Source organism: Phoca vitulina, unplaced genomic scaffold (assembly GCF_004348235.1).
Source record: "Phoca vitulina isolate PV1807 unplaced genomic scaffold, GSC_HSeal_1.0 scaffold65, whole genome shotgun sequence".
NCBI classification, from domain to species: Eukaryota; Metazoa; Chordata; class Mammalia; order Carnivora; family Phocidae; genus Phoca; species Phoca vitulina.
In genome coordinates, this window is record NW_022589768.1 from 4,030,973 (window position 1) to 4,051,735 (window position 20,763).

The 20,763-nt window shown below is 47.0% G+C and overlaps 1 protein-coding gene across 9 annotated transcripts in view; it reads left to right on the forward strand.

Moving 5' to 3' along the window:
• The window catches only part of HOMER2 (homer scaffold protein 2), a 114,648-nt gene that overhangs the window by 59,786 nt on the left and 34,099 nt on the right, over positions 1–20,763 (forward strand). For 7 of the 9 annotated variants that reach the window (XM_032392009.1, XM_032392005.1, XM_032392011.1 and 4 more), the window contains one exon: positions 12,599–12,755. Coding sequence is in view for 2 of the 9 variants with exons in the window: in XM_032392004.1 (XP_032247895.1) it covers positions 12,599–12,755 (157 nt within the window). In the remaining 7 variants the exon portion in view is untranslated. Of the gene's footprint in view, positions 1–6,786; positions 7,369–12,598; positions 12,756–20,763 lie in introns of those variants that run through there. The other 2 variants (XM_032392003.1, XM_032392012.1) reach the window with 2 other exon arrangements.

Sequence of the window (20,763 nt, forward strand, 5' to 3'; positions counted from 1 at the left end):
CCCTTGACAATGCCGTGCTCGGTGAAAACAGCCAGGCACGGAACGGGGCGTGCTGTATGATTGCATTTATGTGAAGTGTCCAGAGCAGACAGATCCAGGGACACAGAATGTCCATCAGTGGTTACCTGGGCAGGCAGAGGGGAAGTGGGAATGAGCACCATGAGTGTGGGATTTGGGGGGTGATGAAAATGCTCTGAGATTAGATAATGGTGATGCTACACAGTTCTGGGAATAAACTAAAACTCACGGAATCATGTACTTCGCAAGGGGGGGGTTTGTGGTAGCTGAATTATAACTCAATAATGTAAAAACTATCCATGGTTTATATGAAATTTAAGTTTAGCCAGAAATCCCATAGTGTGTGTGTGTGTGTGTGTTCCAAATCTGGCAACTCTATAATCACCACCTACTTTTGTAAATAAAGTTTTTTTGTAATACATAAAAAATCAAATAGCCCAAGAGACCAGTTGATAGCGTAAATGAGAACATCACAGGCACTCTTTGGAGGTATGTCTGCCTCTTTGGTTTTGTGTCTTACGCCTTTTGCAATTGACTTGGCAAGTTACCAGACTCTTCACACCGCACATTTTTCATTTTGAACAAGAGTAAATCCTAGGGAAACAAAAACAGCTTTTCTCCTCCAAAGCCCAAATTCCGAGCGGTAGCCATGCACTTAACGAGGGCTGGCTTCTCGAATTGGTGCTAGAATCCACCGGCGGCTGCCCAGGAACCTAAAAGGGAAGAACGAACCACGAAACCAATTGGCCACGACTAGTACTAACTGAGTAAAGGAGAAAACAAGTCTCAGACGACTGAATCTTTTAAACTTTGAAAAAAAAATTTTTTTTAATTATGAACACACACAGTTACTCTTTTTGAAGATTTTTTTGTTTAAGTTGATGATCATAGGAGAGACAGCTCGATGCCGTCTGGGCGAGTTGAGCGTCTAAAGTGGAAAAGGGATGGTCTTCCCTGCTGTGGCATCTCGGCCTATAATTAGCATATTATAACATTCCTTTAACAGGTTGCTGTTAATAACAAGCATTCTGCACACAGTCGCTTGGGCTGGTGATACTCAGAGTGAGGTGACTTGCCCCAGGTCACACAGGCAGGGTGAGCTTCCTCTACTCCAGGGCCCTGACCCCGTTCCTCCCTGACCCTTCAAGAAGTCCCTCCACTTCTTCATGTCTCTGAGACAAAGGAGGACTGTTAAATCTTGTTAGTCCATCGTTCTGCTATCCGTCACTTTGTTCTCCCTTCCCAGAAAAGGTAGAGCAACATGGTAGCCTTCCAATAGGATCTGAAGCCACCTGGTTTTCAGCCTGAGTGACCCTGAGGACTTTCTTGAGTTTCAGGACTGTTCCTTGCTCCTCTTCCTGCCCTGTGCTGGGCGCCTCCCTGGCTCGGTTGTCTGTCTCCTCCTTGCTCCCTGTGGGCTCTCTGAGTGGTGTCATCGGCCCAGTGGGCTCTTCAAGGAAGTCACCCCAAGAAAGGGATCCCGTCTGCCTTCCAGCATCTCTGCTAGATGATCCGTAGACAAAGCACGCTCAGCACGATGCAGACTTCCTCTCAACTGCCCCAGCCCGAAAATCCAGCCACTGCATCTTTTTTCTCCCTATTCTTATCCACATTTGATCTTTGAACAAAACAAAGCAAAACAAACACCGAAGTCGTTTATTGCGATTTAACTCAGGTACGGTACGACTCAGTTTTTGGTTTTTTTTTTTTAAAGATTTTTTATTTATTTATTTGACAGAGTGAGAGACACAGCAAGAGAGGGAACACAAGCAGGGGGAGTAGGAGAGGGAGTAGCACACTCCCCACCTAGCAGGGAGCCCGATGCGGGGCTCGATCCCAGGACCCTGGGATCGTGGCCTGAGCCGAAGGCAGACGCTCAACGACTGAGCCACCCAGGGGCCCCCGGTACAACTCAGTTTTATAAAATAGGCAATTCATTGATTTTTTTTTAATATTCAGAACTTGTGCAACCATCAACACAATCTAATTTTAGAACATTTTGATCCCTCCTCCAAGAAACCCGGAACCCATTAGCAGTCACTGTGCATTCTCCCCATTTTTACTATAGACGAATACAAAAGCCCTCAGCATTTAAAATTGAGAGCATCATTTTTCCAGTCCTTTAAGAACATCGCGTCTGCGGGGCAGATGTTGCCAAGTCATATTCTCATCTCAGGTGTGGTATACAATCTTCTATATTTTGTTTTCACTCCAGTGTAATATGAAACCCTGTGCACAGATGTGTTACAGCAAAAGGAAGAGCACAAACCGCTCCTCCAGCAATATTTTGTGTTCTCCTGAATTAGCTGTCCCGGGACTCATTAATCGTTATGACTTGGGCAGCCCGCCACCTGGCTTTTTAGAAACCATCCCTTGGATGTATTCTGATTCTTGGCTTGGTGTTCACGGTGCATGAATCATAAAACTCTGCTTTTTTGTTTAAAACTCCCTTTTTTTTCACCATAGATTTGGATGGAAGGAGTTTTGATGGCATAAATGCTCAATATGCCACATACGGAATAAAATCATGAATAAATGTTAAAATCCTAAGACCGTATACCTTCCACAGACGAACTGTGAGCAGAAGGTGCCCATCGAGGTGATGGCCAGTTTGCGTGTGGAGATCACACGCTGGTGGGCGGCTCCAGACAGCTCCCAGGTGACTTCCAGCAGTCTTGGGTAGAGAATACCATTTGTTTTTCTTTTCTTTTTTTTTTAAGATTTTATTTATTTATTTGAGAGAGAGAGTGAGCACAAGCAGAGGGAGGGGGCAGAGGAAGAGGGAGAAGCAGGCTCCCCACAGAGCACAGAGCCTGACATGGGCTCGATCCCAGGACCCCGAGATCATGACCGGAGCTGAAGTCAGATGTTTAACCGACTGAGCCACCCAGGTGCCCCGAGAATGCCATTTCTTAAAGGTGATACCACATGATGAAGAAAACAACTATGCGGATGCGTTTAACATTTTTCTACATATGTGTTTCTTGGAATGTATTTAAAGAGAAAATAGCTTTGACTTAAACTTTCCATGGAGCCCAGTTGGGAGATGGTAGCTTCCAAGGTAGAGACTGATTTCCTTAGTTTGGCATTCAGAGTCCATGGGTATCCAGCGTGGGCCCACCCTCCGCCTCATCTCTTGTCCCCTCTCCCATAGCCACACACGTGGTGCTGGCTTGTCTCCGAACACACCTGCTGCATCTGGAGAGGCACATCGCCCTCACCTGCCAAACCCAGAAGAGTGGTGGGGGCGGAGGAGGATGTGTGTGTAGAGGAGGGAGAGAGGCTCTGGACAGGGATGGAGCGGGGCCATATGAAGATGGGGTGACGTTGCAATATTGCTGGTGAGGTGGCTTTTTTTTTAAGTTTTTATTTAAATTCCAGTTCACATACAGTGTAATATTAGCTTCAGGTGTACAATATAGTGATTCAACACTGCCATACAACACCCGGTGCTCATCAGGACAGGTGCCCTCCTGCATCCCCATCACCTCTTCCCCCCTCCCCCACCCACCTCCCCTCTGGTCACCAGCCGTGTGTTCTCTAGAGTTAAGAGTCTGTTTCTTGGTTCATCTCTTTTTTTTTTCTTTGTTAGTTTTCTTAAATTCCATATATGAGTGAAATCATATGGTATTTGTCTATCTCCGACTGACTTATTTCACTTAGCATAATACTGTCTAGCTCCATCCTTGTCATTGCAAATGGCAAGATTTCATTCTTTTTTTTACAACTGAGTAATATTCCATTGTGTATATATACCACATCTTCATCCATTTATCAATCAGTGGACACTTGGGCTGTTTCCATAATTTGGCTGTTGTAAATAATGCTGCTATAAACATGGGGGTGCATGTATCCCTTTGAATTAGTGTTTTTGTGTTCTTTGAGTAAATACCCAGTAGAGTGATTGCTGGGTCATAGGGTAGTTCTATTTTTAATTTTTTGAGGAACCTCCATACTGTTTTCCAGAGCGGCTGCACCAGTTTGCATTCCCACCAACAGTGCACGAGGATTCCCCTTTCTCCACATCCTCACCAACGCCTTTTGTTTCTTGTGTTGTTGATTTTAGCCATTCTGACAGGTGCGAGGTATCTCATTGTTACTTGATTTACATTTTCCTGATGATGAGTGATGTTGAGTCTGTTGGCCATCTGGATGTCATCTTTGAAGAAATGTCTGCTCATGTCTTCTGCCCATTTGTTGATTGGATTATTCATTTTTGGGGTAGTGAGTTTTTATAAGTTCTTCATAGAGTTTGGATACTAACCCTTTATCAGATATGCTATGGGCAAATATCTTCTCCCATTCAGTAGGTTGCCTTTTAGTTTTGTTGAATATTTCCTTTGCTGTGCAGAAGCTTTGTATTTTGATGTCGTCCCAATAGTTTATTTTTGCTTTTGTTTCCCTTGCCTCGGGAGACAGATCTAGAGAAATGTTGCTCCAGCTGCTGTCAGAGAAGTTAATGCCTGTGCTCCCTTCTAGGATTTTTATGGTTTCAGGTCTCACATTTAGGTCTTTAATCCATTTTCAGTTTATTTTTGTGTGTGGCAAAAGAGAACAATGGCCCAGTTTTATTCTTTTGCATGTTGTTGTCCAGTTTTCCCAACACTATTTGTTGAAGAGACTGTCTTTTTTCTTTTTTTTTTTTTTTAAGATTTTTATTTATTTATTTAACAGAGATAGAGAGAGAGCACAAGTAGGCAGAGCGGCAGACAGAGGGAGAGGGAGAAGCAGGCTCTCTGCCGAGCAGGGAGCCCAATGCGGGGCTCAAACCCAGGACCCTGGGATCATGACCTGAGCTGAAGGCAGCCGCTTAACCAACTGAGCCACTCAGGCGCCCCTTGAGACTGTCTTTTTTCCATTGGACATTCTTTCCTGCTTGTCAAAGATTAGTTGACCATAGAGTTGAGGGTCCATTTCTGGGCTGTCTATTCTGGTCCACTGATCCATGTATCTGTTTTTGTGGCAGTACCATACTGTCTTGATGATCACAGCTTTGTAATAGAGCTTGAAGTCAGGAATCGTGATGCCTCCAGCTTTGCTTTTCTTTTTCAAGATTGCTTTGGCTATTCAGAGTCTTTTGTGGTTCCATACAGATTTTAGGATTATTTGTTCTAGCTCTGTGAAAAATGCTGGTGGTATTCTGATAGGGATTGCATTAAATGTATACATTGTTTTAGATAATATAGACATTTTAACAATATTTGTTCTTCCAATCCATCAGCATGGAATGTCTTTCCATTTCTTTGTGATAATTTCAATTTCTTTCATCAGTGTTTTATAGTTTTCAGAGAGGTGGGTTTTTTTTTTTTTAAACAGTTCTTTAACCAGATTTATTTCTGGTGTATCATCATTTTTGTCGGTTTTGCATAAGATATATTTTTAAAGGAAATTTTTTCAGTTATAACACATACAGATAAGTGCATACATAAATTATACATGTACAGCTCAGTGAGTTTTCGCAAAGTGAACACAACCATGTAAGCATCACCCAGATGAAAATATTAGAGCATCACTGGTACTCCAGAAGCTTCCCTCATGTCCCTTTAAGTTGTCACCCTGGTGAGTTTTGTTTTATTTTCTCTCTTGATTCTGCCCTTTGTCTTTTCCTCCCATAATCTGTTTTCTTATCTTTCGTCCTCAGAGGAGCCCCCCACCTGACCCCATGCAAGTATTTGCCTTCCATATCAGCTTTGCTTTTCTGGAACTCTGTCTTCCCCTCCTCACTGTCAGGATCCCCACCCACTGCTGGGGACCACCACCCCTCTTAGAGACTCCTGACCCTTTCCCAAAGCACAAGGAAGTGTATCTGATGGTCCTTCTGGGGCAGCCCTGCAGCCTGTGACCCATTCCCAGAACTTGGTCAACCCCACATCACAGGAGGACCCACAGAGAATGTGTGCAGAGAGCTGCTGAGAAACTGTCAAGCCTTCTGGGATCTAAGGCAGTGTCATTAAGCCCATCAGCATTCATCAGGGTCACTTGCCTCATTCCATTTTCTGATGTAAATGTGACCCGAAAAGGGAATCCCCAGTCCATGGAGGGTTTGTGACAGATGTGACTTACATGAGATCTCCCATTTATTGGTTGTGTTAATCTGGGAAGTTTGGGGGCAGGCAGAAATAACTTTAATAGAATGGGTCTGCCGTGACCCACTTGGCAGCGCTCAGGCCAGGCGAGGAGACAGACTTCTGGCCAGGGTCCAGTAAGTGCAGGCTTTCCCCGGAGAGTTGCTAACCCTTTGTTGTAACGTGGTATGTGGGGCGACTCCTATGCACCCCGTGGATGAGCAGTACCACCTACATCATGGGCTCAATGCCTCGGGCTTCTGTTTCTAACTCTGTTGTTCGGTTCCATTAATTTACTTCTTTGCTCAATATCTCCTTGTTTCATGTGTTGTAACTCTACAATTCAGTATTTCATTATTTAACAGGGCTGAATCTCATTGCCTTTCATTTTCAGAATTTTCTTGGCTATCTTCGTAGGGTGAGTTTCCCACACGAATAGCCCTATCTAGTTCTAAAGATATTCCTGTTGATATTGTGACAAATGTATGTATTAATTTAGGGGTACTCGACATCTTTTTTTTTAAAATATTGTATTTATTTATTTGAAAGAAAGAGAGAGCGCACACAGAGAGAAAGTGAGAGGGAGAGAGAGAGCAGACTTCCCACTGAGAGGGAGCCTGATGCGGGGCTCGATCCCAGGACCCTGAGATCATGACCTGAACCAAAGGCAGGCGCTTAACCGACTGAGCCACCCAGGCGCCCCAAGGGTATTCGATATCTTTATATTGACTTTTCCTATTTAAGAACAGAATGTGTCTTATTAAAGCTTGCTTTTCTGTGCCTTTAGAAATTCTTTTTTTTCTTTAGACATTCTTAATGTTTTTAATGCAGATCTTGCACACTTCTTCAATAGATTCCTAGAAATGGTATCTTTTTGGTTGCTGCTATCAATGGGATCTTTAAAAATCCATTATGTCACCTGTGAGGTTGTTTGCGTACATAGGAAGGCTGTTGATTTTATTTTTTGTTAATTTTGTAACTAGTCATCTTACTGAATTTTATTACTCATGTTCACTTTTTCAGTTGATTCTCTTGGGCTTTGTAGGTGTGCAATCATGTTATCTGCAAGCAACAATAACTTTACTATGTTATATTTATTATGGGGATTGGTATGAAAGGAGAGCCCCAGTACAGCCATGAGTTAGATTCTTTGCATGGAGAATGTACCAGAGGGACCTTTTGTCCGTTATCTCCTTCTTTACCCTCTCTGTGTCCTAGGCTTTGGAGATTTGACCCTGCCAGCTGAGGGCCTTATTAACCATCCAGAGCAAGGGCTCGGAGCCAGGTGAGCCCACATTGCTGGTCCTTGTGACAATCCAGGGCCTGTGTCCTCGAGGGCGCAGATTAGACATCTCAGGATGCTGTGACAACACTTGAAGGACAAACAGGAGGTCTTCCAGCGAGCGAAGGGGGAGGATATTTAGGCTCAAGGCAGGGCACGCCCCATGGGCATGTGGACATGCAGGTGATTTGGAAGTGCTGACGGGAAAACAGCAGGGCACCCTCTGGTGAGGAGCAGGGCCAGGTGGTCCGGGCTGGTGGAACATTCTAACACACCTGGAGTGCGTTTGATGGGAGACGGAGCCAGGGAAGGTCTTTGCGATGGGTGGACCCTGCCTTACCATCTGCCGAGCTTGGGGCCAAGCGTTTCTCTTGGCGCTGTGTTGTGATCGATGTTTGGAGGGGTTCAAGACCCAAGGTAGATAAACTAGTTAGGGCATCCTATGAGACTCTGAAATACTGTTTAAATAGCTATAAAATAATGTCTGGATGGTTTGTTTTCATTCAAGTCAAACAGAAGTCGGAATAATAAGAATTGTGAGGTTTCACAGATTCATAGCAGAACAAGCCTGGAGCCGAGCATTGCCATTGCAAGTGAAGGATTATGATAAATTAAAACATCATTTTTCTTTTTTTCCTTGCAAAAAGTTATCATGCTAGTTCTTTGCAGAATTCTCTTACACAGAGCCAGAAATTGTTCCGAGCAGGAGTGGTGTCTCTGCTGAGTGGGTTTCATATTCCAAACATACATATGTTGCACAGAGTGTCTAATTATTCTTGGGGACAATTACTGTCAGGTTCCAAAATGTGTTCAATGAGCAGCAATTGGTGTTTATTCAGCTCTAAAAAGACTATGTGAGGGAACAGTAGGCTATATTGTCTGCCTAAAGAAACGTTTTGCCATCCGGAAACATCTGCTTTCTATTTAAAGCACTGGAGAAGGAATGGGAGTATTTTTGAAATACACTCCCTAAGCATCGAACACCAAAGAAAGGAGAATAAAATTGGGTATGAAGGTAGTTTCTGTTCTCTGATACACACTCTCTTCAGCTTTTCCCTGCTGGGAGGGAAAGGCGGCCTCCTGGGTTGGAAAGTTCTGCTTCTCTTGAATTTTTCTATTTATACTGATTTGTACACTTACAGGAACTGACTCCTGTGTCCTAGTTCCAGCATTTTTGCTTTTTCAGGTGAGGCAAGATGATCTCTCAGAGCTGGGGTCTGCATTTCTGAATTTTGTGTGAGGTTTATAGACTTCTCTGATTTTGTTCATCACGATGTAAGGATTTGTGGTATATAGTAAACTTTCTATGAAGGTCAAGGTATTAGTTCTCTTTTGCTGGGTAATAAATCGCCACAAACTTAACAGCTTAAAACAAAACACTTTCTCTGGATCAAGAGTCTGGGCATGGCTTAGCTGGATCCTCTGCTTCTGGGTCTCTTATGAGGCGTCATTAAGGTGTCAACGAGGGCTGGGATCTCATCTGAGGTCTCAACCGTGGAGAGATCTGACCCCCAAGTTTCCAAGTGGTTGTTGGGAGAAGTTCAGTTCCCCAGGGGGTGTTGGGTGGAGGGCCTCAGTTTCCCTCTGGCTCTTGGCTAGAGGCCACTCTCAGTTCCTGCAAGTGTGGGTCTCCCCAGCATGGCAACATGCCTCATCAAAGCCATCAAGAGAGGCCAGAGAATCTGCTAGCAAGACAGACGTTACAATCCTGTGTAACTTACTTGTACAATGACATCCCATCACCTTTGCCGTGTTCTTTTGGTTAAAGCAAGTCACAGGTCCCTCCACCACCACCACCATGCTCAAGGGGAGAGGATTGCATGCAAAGGGCATAATTACCAGGAGGTGGGGGTCATTGGGAACAACATCAAAAGCTGCCTCTTACAGCTATTATTTCAGAAAGAGAGTGTAGCATAATGATTAAGAGGGAGGGTGACCATGTCACTTGGAACTGCTTTCACATCCCGGATCTGCCACTTACTGTGTAACCCAAGGCAGGTCCTTGGCCTCTCTGAGCCCCCATTTCCCTGCCTGTACACCTCCCCCAAAGGATCTTTCTGATCCTAAAGGAGAGGTCATGTGTAAAACCTGGCAGATGGTAAGTAGTCAGTAAATATTAACTACTGCCCTTTTTTTTATCCTTTCCCCCCCCCTTTTCTTTAAATACCATTAGATTTTTTAATTTTAGAAGAATTAATTAGAACTACCCACTGGCCTCAGATGTGGTTATTCATGTGGAAATCTCAGTATTGTGAGCAGTTTCCTGGGCACAAAGCTGCAATCAGACTGGCCCTGGCTTGCCCAGGACTGAGGAATGCAGGTCTTTGGTCTCCCTTGGTACTCGTCCTCAGAAGGGGTAACGGGGCCTGACCCCGGCGACTCGGGCTGCAGCCCCTGAAGGTGTGGCCAGCTGGGCCCATGGTGCTCTAAGGACATCCTTGCATTCAGGCTGGGGTCCCCAGGGTGATCCATGTAGCTTCCATCCCCAGAGCCGAGCAGGCAGATTTGGAGATGGAGCATCCTCATGTCTCTATGTTCACCTTGACCTGAGTCATGCCACGCAGATGACTCTTGGCCTTTGCTTATCCCTGGTCAGGAAGCTCTACCATCTCTCGTCTCCCTGTCCTTCCTGCCCTATCTCTGGTCCCTCCGCTTCCCTCACTTCCTCTCTCCTGCAAGGCTCAGGGACACAGAGTGCTTGAAGTCTGCACTTGGCCACGCAGGCTTCCCGCCCCCAGTCTCTACCCAGAGCACTTCGCCTCCCCACTCTTTGCACCCCAAAATCCTGTTCTTGGTTTCACCGTAGTCCCCTTCAGGCTGTGGGAGGAAGTTCTGGAGTCATTCAGAGTTAGCTGTGTCTTCCTGGAGGAGAGATGCTGGCTAAAGGCTCACTTCTTCCATCTTTTTTCTAGATCATCTGATAATGTCTCATGGGGGTATCTCCCCAGCTTCTTTGAGGATCAAAATCACCTGGAGCTTTTGTTAAAAACGGAGGTCCCCAGGCCCCTCCGTGGAGAGCCAAATTCCTAGGTGGGCTGAGTAGGTTGGGGCCCAGAAACTTGTATTTTTATGAAGTGCCCCAGCTAATTTCCATCAGAGGTTTAGGAAACACTGGTCTAAGGGCGCTAAACCCCAGGCCCAATCCCTCTTGCTCAGTATGGAGGACATGAGGGCAGGTGTGAAAGCCAGGCCCCTTCCCCAGCGAAGGCTCCTGCCTGACCCGTGGGCCCCACCTGTTAGTGCTCTGTAGGAGAGAGGCAGAGAGACTTCAGCACAATGCAATTATTATTTTTTTTTATTGAGGTATAATTGGCACGTAACATCATGTTAGTTTTAGGTACACAGCATGATTCGATATTTGTATACATTGCAGAATTTCTCTCAAAATCTTTTCTGTAGTTACTGTCCTTTCAATCAGTGCCTTCTCTTGCATCAGCAGGAGGCTTCCATGTGAGCAAGTGTTTCCCTTTATGGTGCTGTACTTAGATGATTAGCAAACTGTGGTGCCTGGGCTCGGGGTAGCACAGCTGGGGGATCCAGATGCCAGACGTCCCCACGTGGATTTGATTAGGAGAGCTTGCAGTCACGTGCACATACACTCCCCCACAGGCTGGCCCCCGGTGACAGCAGATGCTGGAAATCGCAGTGAGAATGTTCCTTTTGTTTCTACACCCTGTCACCCTGTGGCTGGAAGGGTGTCAGTTTAGGATCGGGCGGGTGGGTGAACCTAATCACGGTCAAACGTCCTAGTAATCCACATCCCCAGAGGCCCTTGTCCTGTTCTGGGACCTAGGAGGGAAGTTTTGGGGCGGGGGAGCGGGGGCAAGGAATGCTTCTGTTGGTTCTTCTGGAAGGCTGGCCTCTTGAACCTGCTTCATTGAGTTAGCGTGAATAGCATGCCCTTGGCTTTTCGTCTCCTGGAAGAGTAGTCGTGAAAGGGTTTCTGCACTTGTCTGCAGCCACAATTGATGCTTGATGCCAATATTCATTGCCATACTCAGTATTCTTTGCATGAGGCTCAAATAGTAAATTGCTTTTCTAGGAAGAAGTTTCTCTCCTAAGAAAGAGTTTTCTTTCCAGTAATGAGCCTTCTCTAGGCAGAACGGGTTCAAAGACTGCTTTGCCTAAAACCACTCCATCTAGAGACCAGAACACTTAAAATTCACTTTCTCCCTTTGATTTTTTTTTTTCTGTCCACATGGGTGTCCTCTTCTTTTATGTCACCCCTTTTGACATCGTAAGGATTTTAAAACTTTTAATTTGTCTGAGTTCCCTTTTGGATTTGTTTTTATCTCTAATAAATGCTTATTAAATCTGTAGCATTTCGTGAACGATGGGGCCACTTTTACATCCTGGGGGCTTCCCCCCCACCATGTTATCGTATTTGGAACAGTTGATGGATTTTTGAGCCAGTTTGCCTGAAGACCCTTTCTTTAAAATTAAGTCTATTTTGTAACAACTTTGTGTTTCATTTTATGTTCCTTTGTGAGGTAGATACCTTAGAGTGTGAAACACACTATAATCCGTTTCAGTTTTTCATCCATCTGCCTTATTTCTTGATGCTTATTGTCAAGATCGAAATAATTCTCCGCTTTCCAGAAGAAACCTGGATAGTGTGCCCATTTGGTTCACAATCACATTAAGAAATTTACAGGCGTGCAGAGCAAAAGAGCAACAACCATACAGAGGCAAGAATAGCTAGAAGAGATGGATTTCCCGAATTAAACTCCTAAACCTCAAAAGGTTTATAAGTTGGAAACATAAAACTTTAAGGCTCAGTCAGTGACAAATGAACGCGTCCTTGGTAAAATGCTGCGAATTTGAGAAGTACTTACTAGACATATAATTATGAAGTTGCAAATGGATTGCAAAATCCTAAAATTGTGGCAGAATCCTCCAAAATAAATGCATCGCAAAATACCGAGAATGCCAGCAGGATGTCAGAACAGGACCAAGATGCTCGACAGGATGCGAGGACACTGGACAAAGGGCAGCATTTAGAGCAAATCGCTCATTAGGCCAGTTGCCCGTAGCCCGGGTGGATTGGGTGTCCGTAACTCCTGTGCTGGAGTCTCTTCTTCCCCTTTTTCTTATTTTAATTGTCCTCATGCATATGTATCTCTCCCAATAAGCTATTAAGATCTTTGGGGACAGCAGGGGGTGGGGCGAGAAGTCATAAATGATACATGAAGTCCTGTTCTGTCGGCTCATGCACCCTTCTCTCCTCCCGCAGAGAACAGCCCATCTTCACTACGCGGGCGCACGTCTTCCAGATCGACCCCAGCACCAAGAAGAACTGGGTGCCTGCGAGCAAGCAGGCAGTCACCGTTTCCTACTTCTACGATGTCACCAGGAATAGCTATCGCATCATCAGCGTGGATGGAGCCAAGGTACCACCCCAGAGGCTGAGGTTAACATTCCCAGTCACCGCCTTCTCATCAAGAGCCGTATGACACAGGGGCGCCCGGGTGGCTCAGTCCGTTAAGCGTCTGACTCTTGGTTTCGGCTCAGGTCATGATCTCAGGGTCCTGGGATCGAGCCCCGCGTCGGGCTCTGCGCTCGGTGCAGAGTCTGCTTCAGATTCTCTGGCCCTCTCCCTCCCACTCACTCTCTCTCTCTCAAATAAAATCTTCGAAAAAAAATCAGTACGATAGGTTTCAAAGTGGAGGGGGAAGGATGTACCCAAATCCTGCCGCTTTAACACAAATGTTACTCTTATAATCATGACGTTGGTTGGTATGATCACACACCCTTTTTTTTTTTTTCATTTAAAATTACGACAAAAGGGGCGCCTGGGTGGCTCAGTCGTTAAGCGTCTGCCTTCGGCTCAGGTCATGATCTCAGGGTCCTGGGATCGAGCCCCGCATCGGGCTCCTTGCTCTGCGGGAAGCCTGCTTCTCTCTCCCCCACTCCCCCTGCTTGTGTTCCCTCTCTTGCTGTGTCTCTCTCTGTCAAATAAATAAATAAAATCTAAAAAAAAAAAAAAAAAATTACGGCAAATGGGAAAAAAAAAGATTTCCCTGTTACCACGTTGTCTTTGTAACTAGTATTTTAATGCCCGTGTAACTGTTCCACGAGGGTCTATAATGTTCTTAATCTCTCCCCTCATGGTTGCATTCGTCAGTGGCTTCCAGTTTTTTCCTCTTCTAGGTAATGAGCATCTTTATACAACAAATACTCCCATTCATTCATCACATACCTATTGCTTTTTTTTGGGTATTTCCTTAGGATCGATCCTGGAAGGAACACTGTAGGCTGAGATAGTAACTGTTTATTCATGGCATGTGATGGATGTGACCAAGTTGCTCCCTGAAGAGTCCGTTTATCCAGCGTGCGTGAGAATGCCGGCGTATTACACTCTTCCCAGCACTGGGTATTATATCTAGTCTGGTTTTGATGTTATCATTCCTGGAAATCAAATTTGATTAAGAGATTTTGGAGAATTTGTTGAAATACATTTTTTCCCAAGTACTTGTATTATTCTGCTGTCTTCCTTGATATTTTTTTTTTAAAGATTTTATTTATTTATTTGACAGAGAGAGAAATAGCGAGAGAGGGAACACAAGCAGGGGGAGTGGGAGAGGGAGAAGCAGGCCTCCTGCGGAGCAGGGAGCCCGATGCGGGGCTCGATCCCAGGACCCTGGGATCATGACCTGAGCCGAAGGCAGACGCTTAACGACTGAGCCACCCAGGCGCCCCTTCCTTGATATTTTTGTCACGTTGCTCTGGGGGCAGAATAAAGAAGGGATATCAACAGAAGGATCACCAAGTTAACAACAAAAAAAGAGAAAGTAGATTTGATGCTGTATGATTTATTTTCTGTCTTTAATTGGTGTTCATCCAGCTGGACAGTTTTACAATTTACATTATCTGCCGTCACCTGAAATTCAGTGTATCTGGGGTGCCTGGCCGCTCAGTTGGTGGAGTGTGTGACTCCTAATCTTGGGATCGTGAGTTCAAGCCCCATTTTGGAGGTAGTTTACTTAAAATAATTAGATAAATAAACCAAGTCACTTATAAAAAAAGAAAATGAACTTCAGGGTATCTGAAGCTGAGTTCCCCTATTTGCCCCCCAAACCACCTCCCCATTTTCATTCCCTATCAATTTGGGCTTAAAAAAGAAAAGGAAAAACACAAATTCATTCCCTTTTTAGCTGGTCAGTGAGCCTGCTTTTGAAGTACCTCACATTTATGCCTAATGTTTTGTTTTAAGACCATAACTTGTCCTGAAAGTCTTTTTTTTTTAAATGACGTATAATTAACATGCAGTGTTATATTAGCTTCAGGTGCACAGTGTATTCAGCAATTCTCTACCTCACCCAGTGCTCATCGTAAGTGTAGTCACCATCTGTCACCAAACATTTTTACAATATTATTGACTATATTCCCTATGCTGTACTTTTCATCCCCATGACTTATTTATTTATCTTATAACTGTAAGTTTGTACCTCCTAATGGCCCTTATATATTTCAGCCATCCCTCCCACCTGCCTCCCCTCTGACAACCATCAGTTTGTTCTCTGTTTTTTGTTCGTTTGTCTTTCAGATTCCACATATGAGTGAAATCATATGGTATTTGCCTTTGTCTGACTTGTTTTACTTAGATAATACCCTCTAGGTCCATCCATGTTGTCGCAGATGGTGAGATCTCATCCTTCTTTATGCCTGAGTGATATTCCATTGTGCATTTATGCACACGCTCTTTATCCATTCATCTGTGGGTGGATGCGCACTTGGGTTGCTTCCCATACATACATACTTTGGCTACTGTAAATGATGCTCAATAAACATAGGAGTGCATCTCTTTTTGAATTAGTGTTTTTGTTTTCTTTGGGTAAAGACCTAGTAGTGGATTACCGGATCATAGGGTAGTTCTAGTTTTAATTTTTTGAGGAAACTCCATACTGTTTTCCACAGTAGCTGCACCAATTTACCTTCCCACCAGCAGTGCACGAGGGTCCCCTTTTCTCCATATCCTCGCCAACACCTGTTATTTCCCATCTTTTTTTTTTTTTTTTAAGATTTTTTTTTTTAGAGCAAGTGCAGGAGCGGGGTGGGGGTGGGGGCAGAGGAGGAGAATCCCAAGCAGACTCCCCACTGAGCACAGAGCCCAACATGGGGCTCCATCCCACGACCCTGAGATCATGACCTGAGCCGAAACTAAGAGTCAGGTGCTTAACGGACTGAGCCACCCAGGCGCCCCTCTTGTCTTTTTAGTAGTAGCCGTTCTGACAGGTGTGAGGTGCGCTGCCTCATTGTGGTTTCAATTTGCATTTTGCTGATGAGGGATGTTGAGCACTTTTTCATTTGCTCAAAGCTTTTAGTTACTTTCTGACCGGCTCCCCCGCTCCTGCCTGTAGGCCAGCATCCCTAGGCGGTCAGAAGCAGGGGAGTGGGGCGTTGGGCAGTAGAATGGGGCCTGGTTGGAGGCTTCTTGCTTCTCTCAAGCCACAGAGCAGAAGGCACAGAGAAGCGTCCCTTGCAGTGTCCTCTGGGGAAGCTCCGAGAGGCTACTGGTGCCTCCTGATCTCTTGACGAGGCTCCTTGTCTTAAAACAAAATCCCCCCTTTCGGCCGTGTTCTCTCAGCATAGCGAAAACTGCAGATAAAGTTGGCTGGGCCCCTCGATCCTCTGTCTCTTGCTTTCAGTTGCCACAACCCTTCCTCCTACGCAGGAAGGGAGCCCAGAAGTCCTCATTTCACAGTTGAGGTCAAGGATAGGCAGTCACCTGGGCAAATTCACACTGCCGGTGAGGCTTGGCAGGCCGGTTCCTGTGGCCGGTCCCTAGGACAGCAGCTTGCTGGCGCTTGGGTTGGAGCCGGCTGCCTCCGGCTGGTAGAGGAGCTGTCCTGACCTGACATCACACAAGCAGTGTGATCTTCCGTGTTCAGGTAGCAAGAGCTGGTCTGGCAAATACGTCTAAAGAGAGGCAGGGGCTGGTTTTCTCCTCTAAGCAAGCAGGATGAGACGTGGCAGGGTTCTGGTGAGTGCGGAGCAAGTGTGAGAGTGCCTGGCGCCTAGTAGGTAGGCAGCTCGGGTTTGATGAGTGAATATCTGCAAGGTGGCCATCATCATCATCATCATCATCATCATTATTATTATTATCTTCTGGGAGACACAGTTGAATTACCTCTTCCCTTCTCTGTGCTTCTGAGCTGGAACCGCCTTGCCTCTTGCCAGGATGGTCTGATAGGGGTGGTGCATCAAGCTGACCTGCTTTCTTTTATCTTTAGATGCTGTCACTTCATCTGCTGTCCTTGAGCTGGGTTTGCACTTCCGTCAGTTGAGTTATCCAAGGATATATTGGGCTTAAATATAGATAAAATGATTTTCTTCGAGAAAGTGCTTTGGTCCTGTTAGCTGGGCTTTTAGTAATGTGTTGAAGTGTCAGCTGCTGTATCGTCCAGCTCTGCAGTTTCTGAAGGCTGTGACAGTGTGTTGGGGTGCGAGCCAAATGAGCCAGCTAAGAGAAATCAGATGGATGCGTGTGTAGGCAGGGGTGACCCCGGAGCTGCAGAACAGAGCCAATTCAGGGTCGGTGTGGGGGACCTGTCGGGTTATAGAGTCACTTACTTACAGAGCGGGAACCTCGCCATGGGAGCCCCTGGAATTCAGAGATGGAGCCCGAGGATCTTGTCCACCCCTGCTGGCATTCCTGGAGCCCAGCCAGGGTTCCCACCTCACTGCTGTGGTCCAGGGGCTGTGACAGGGCCTAGTTCTGCAAAAGGAGGTGCCTGTGAGGGGGTAGGAGGTCCAGCACGGTGGGGATGTCGGGACCTTCGTCACTGAAGTACTGTGACTGACGCTCAGGGCAGGGGTGGGTGGGCAAGTTTCCTGCCGGGAGAACCAGAGCACAGAACACCAGATGGCGGTCACCGCTTTGTCCTAGGCCTTCGATCCCAAATGTTGATCCGAACCGAGGTGGCCGATGGTCAGATGTCTTTAGCCTGTGGAGCTGTCTTGGCACAGGACTTGGACCTCTGACCTTGGGCGGGTCTCGGGCCTGGGTCCTGCCTCTCTGCACTGGCCTGGCCAAATCAAGTCCATGGCCTTGAGCCTCTTCTTTTTTTTTTTTTTTTTTCGTATGCAACAGATTTATTGGACCTCAACAAATGTTCTTTTAACAAAAATTATAATTTTAAATACACCTCAAAAAGGGGCCTCATTAAATCTTATGCCAGTCCAAGTATTTAAACAAAATTCGAGTTAAGTGAGTCTATTGTCTTCCCGTTTTCTTATATAATTAATCAGATGAAAGCTCATCTTTAAAATGGAGTTAGCAGTTGTCTCAAGAAATACTTATTCTTCATTCTTATTTTTCTTTTTTTTTAATTTAATTTTATTGTTAGTCACCATACATCATTAGTTTTTGATGTAGTGTTCCACGATTCATTGTTTGCGTATAACACCCAGTGCTCCATGCAGAACGTGCCCTCCTCAATACCCATCACCAGGCTAACCCATCCTCCCACCCCCCTCCCCTCTACAACCCTCAGTTTGTTTCCTGAGATTAAGAGTCTCTTACGGTTTGTCTCCCTGTCTGGTTTCATCTTGTTTCATTTTTCCCTCCCTTCCCCTATGGTCCTCTGTCTTGTTTCTCAAATTCCTCGTATCAGTGAGATCATATGATACTTGTCTTTCTCTGATTGACTTATTTCGCTTAGCATAATACCCTCTAGTTCCATCCACATTGTTGCAAATGGCAAGTTTTCATTTTTTGATGGCTGCATAATATTCCAGTGTATATATATACACCACACCTTCTTTATCCATTCATCTGTCAATGGACATCTTGGCTCTTTCCACCGTTTGGCTATTGTGGACATTGCTGCTATAAACATCGGGGTGCACATACCCCTTCAGATCACTACATCTGTGTCTTTGGGGTAAATACCCAGTAGTGCAATTGCTGGGTCGTAGGGTAGCCCTATTTTCAACTTTTTGAGGAACCTCCACACTGTTCTCCAGAGTGGCTGCCCCAGCTTGCATTCCCACCAACAGTGTAGGAGGGTTCCCCTTTCAGCCTTGAGCCTCTTCTCAGTGCCCCTCAGCCAGCTGCCCCTCCCACATGAAGAAGGGGATGTGCTTCAGTCATAAGCTGCTGGTGTGCAGGGGTCTTGGAGGTCACCGGGAGCAGCAACCACAGCAGCCTCAGCCGCTGAGTCAGCCGCAGGCTGCCCGCAGCGCACGGGCTCCCCATCCAGGAAGGAGGCGAGCCAGCAGCCCCGGCAGCTGTCGCCCCACTCCAGGGCACAGCAAGTTCCCAGGCCCCATCCAAGCATCTGTCACGCTCTGCTTGCGGAAGGATGCAGAAGACCTGGCCTTCCCCTAAGAGCAGTCGGTGCTGTTCGTCAGAGGAGAAACCTGGACGCAGACCTGTTCTTCATTCTTCTTGAAACACGAGGCGTTTTCTTCTTCTCAGGGAAAAGACTTCGGTGTCCGTCCCACCTGCTGCTAAAGGCGCGGCTGGGCGGGAGTCCCGTGGGGCATCGTTGCAGCATCACTCTGACTCGGGGGGGTTATGTGGATCCGTTTCTGCGCGTGAGGCGCCAGGGCCCTGCACTGTCTGAGGACTGGGGCCCAGGCCCGGCTCATCGCTGGAATCGCAGCCCCACGCCAGACTGGGCCGCATCGCAGAAGGGGAAGGCATGGGCACTGGGTGACCAGGTCAGACCCGGGCACGCCCTCCCCAGCCCTGGGCAGCTGTGCCGTGGCCCCAGGACGCTGGGCACGGGTCGAGTCCACGCCAAGAGGGACCCAGGACCCAACCCTCAGAACGTCACCCGTGCGTGGCCAGGTGGGAGCCACGCGAGGCCGCCTCGCAGCGCCCAGCTTCCCAGAGCAGCGGCGTGAGCCGTGCCATCCCACCAGCCGGATGATCTGTGGCGAGTTTTTGGGCAGAACAGCCAACCCCACCGTGAAGGCACCCTGCCTTCCCAGAGCATTTGTTAACTGAGCCGCCGGGGCCCTGGGTTGCCTTGCACTGTTGGCATCTGCAGAGCGAGCTCAGCGCGGCCCTCCTCGGGTGAGAGCGCCTCGCCTGCGGTCGTCCCTCCCCCAGAGCAGGTGTTTCTCCCCGGGGCTCTGGATGGCTCTGCTGCCCTTGCGTCTGTTATTTATAGGATCACAGAAACCTCTGTGGGAAGAGCCCTCCGAGGTCATCCATTCTGCACATACTTAGCCGCCGAATCGGGACCGTTGGCAGGATGGAAGCGTCTGAAACCCTGACTCGGTATTTTCTTCTGGGAACGTGCAGTTGCTTTCAAGAGCACAGCCAGGCCCCCTCCTCCCCCTCGTCCTTAGAGTTTCCTCTTTCGGATCAAGCAGAGCACCTTCTGTTAAGGGAGCCAACATATGGAAGGGTCTCGCACACAGTAGGTTTTCAGTGGATGTTGGTTTCTTTTCTTCCCTGATTGTGGTGTAAAAGAAAAGAAAAAAAGCACCCGTGAATCGCTACTCTGGAAGCAGGCAGCATGTCTGTCCCTCAGTCCCAGCGTCTTGTAGAAAATTTTAGGGTTTTCCCCCTTGCATCCCCCCGGTTTGGGAACGACTTTCCTTGGAGAGGAATGCAGGGATGTCTCCCATCTTGTGCCGAGCGGCTTCCTCTGAGTCCAGAGCCGGGGCTGGAGCCTGGAGGGGCCGGGCTCTGACTTCTCCCACGAAGCTCTTGCTGACACGCGCGCATTTTCTGAGAACTTGGTCCCAGCGGCCCGTGGGAGCTGGGGCTTCGACTAGGGGGTCTTTTTCTTTTCCTCTGTGCAAGTTCCCGAGATCACTGACAAAAGAGGCAGGGGTGTGTATAGGAGACAGGAGCTCCCACTGACGCCTGTTCCCCAGGATGTTTACATGCAGCATCCTTCTGGGCTTCACCTTCCCCCCAGACTCGCCATCACCCCTCCCCCACCATGCTGACTCATTCTGTGGGATTTGCCGCCCACAGAGCACCCTCCTTCTCATCACCCAGGACCCCATTAGTCTTGTTCCCTCTGGATCATCCCCACTGCCTCCTGAACTCCTTCCCCTGCTCTTCCTTGGTGCTGCCTTCTGCCCAGGCCTCTCCTCTTGTTCCTCTGTCCCCTTCCGCTGGAGACACCCACCACTCCTGGAACCTCCTTTGTCCCGAACACAATTCCCCAGTGGCCTGAGTGCAGGGCTCCCCACCTCCTCTTTTCAGAAACTCTGCTCAACCGTGAAGATTGGCCTCCCTGACAACTTTGTCATACTTACTACTGTCTATCTGACCGTTTAATGCCTGATAATAAAGAGCACGCTCCTCTACCCGCCTGCCCCATGGAGCGTCAGACCTTTACGACTCCTTCCGAAGTCCCTTTATGGGCCTGTCCCTAATTATATGCCTCTCAAGAGGGTCCCACTCTCTTGAAATTTGTATTAAGTGGT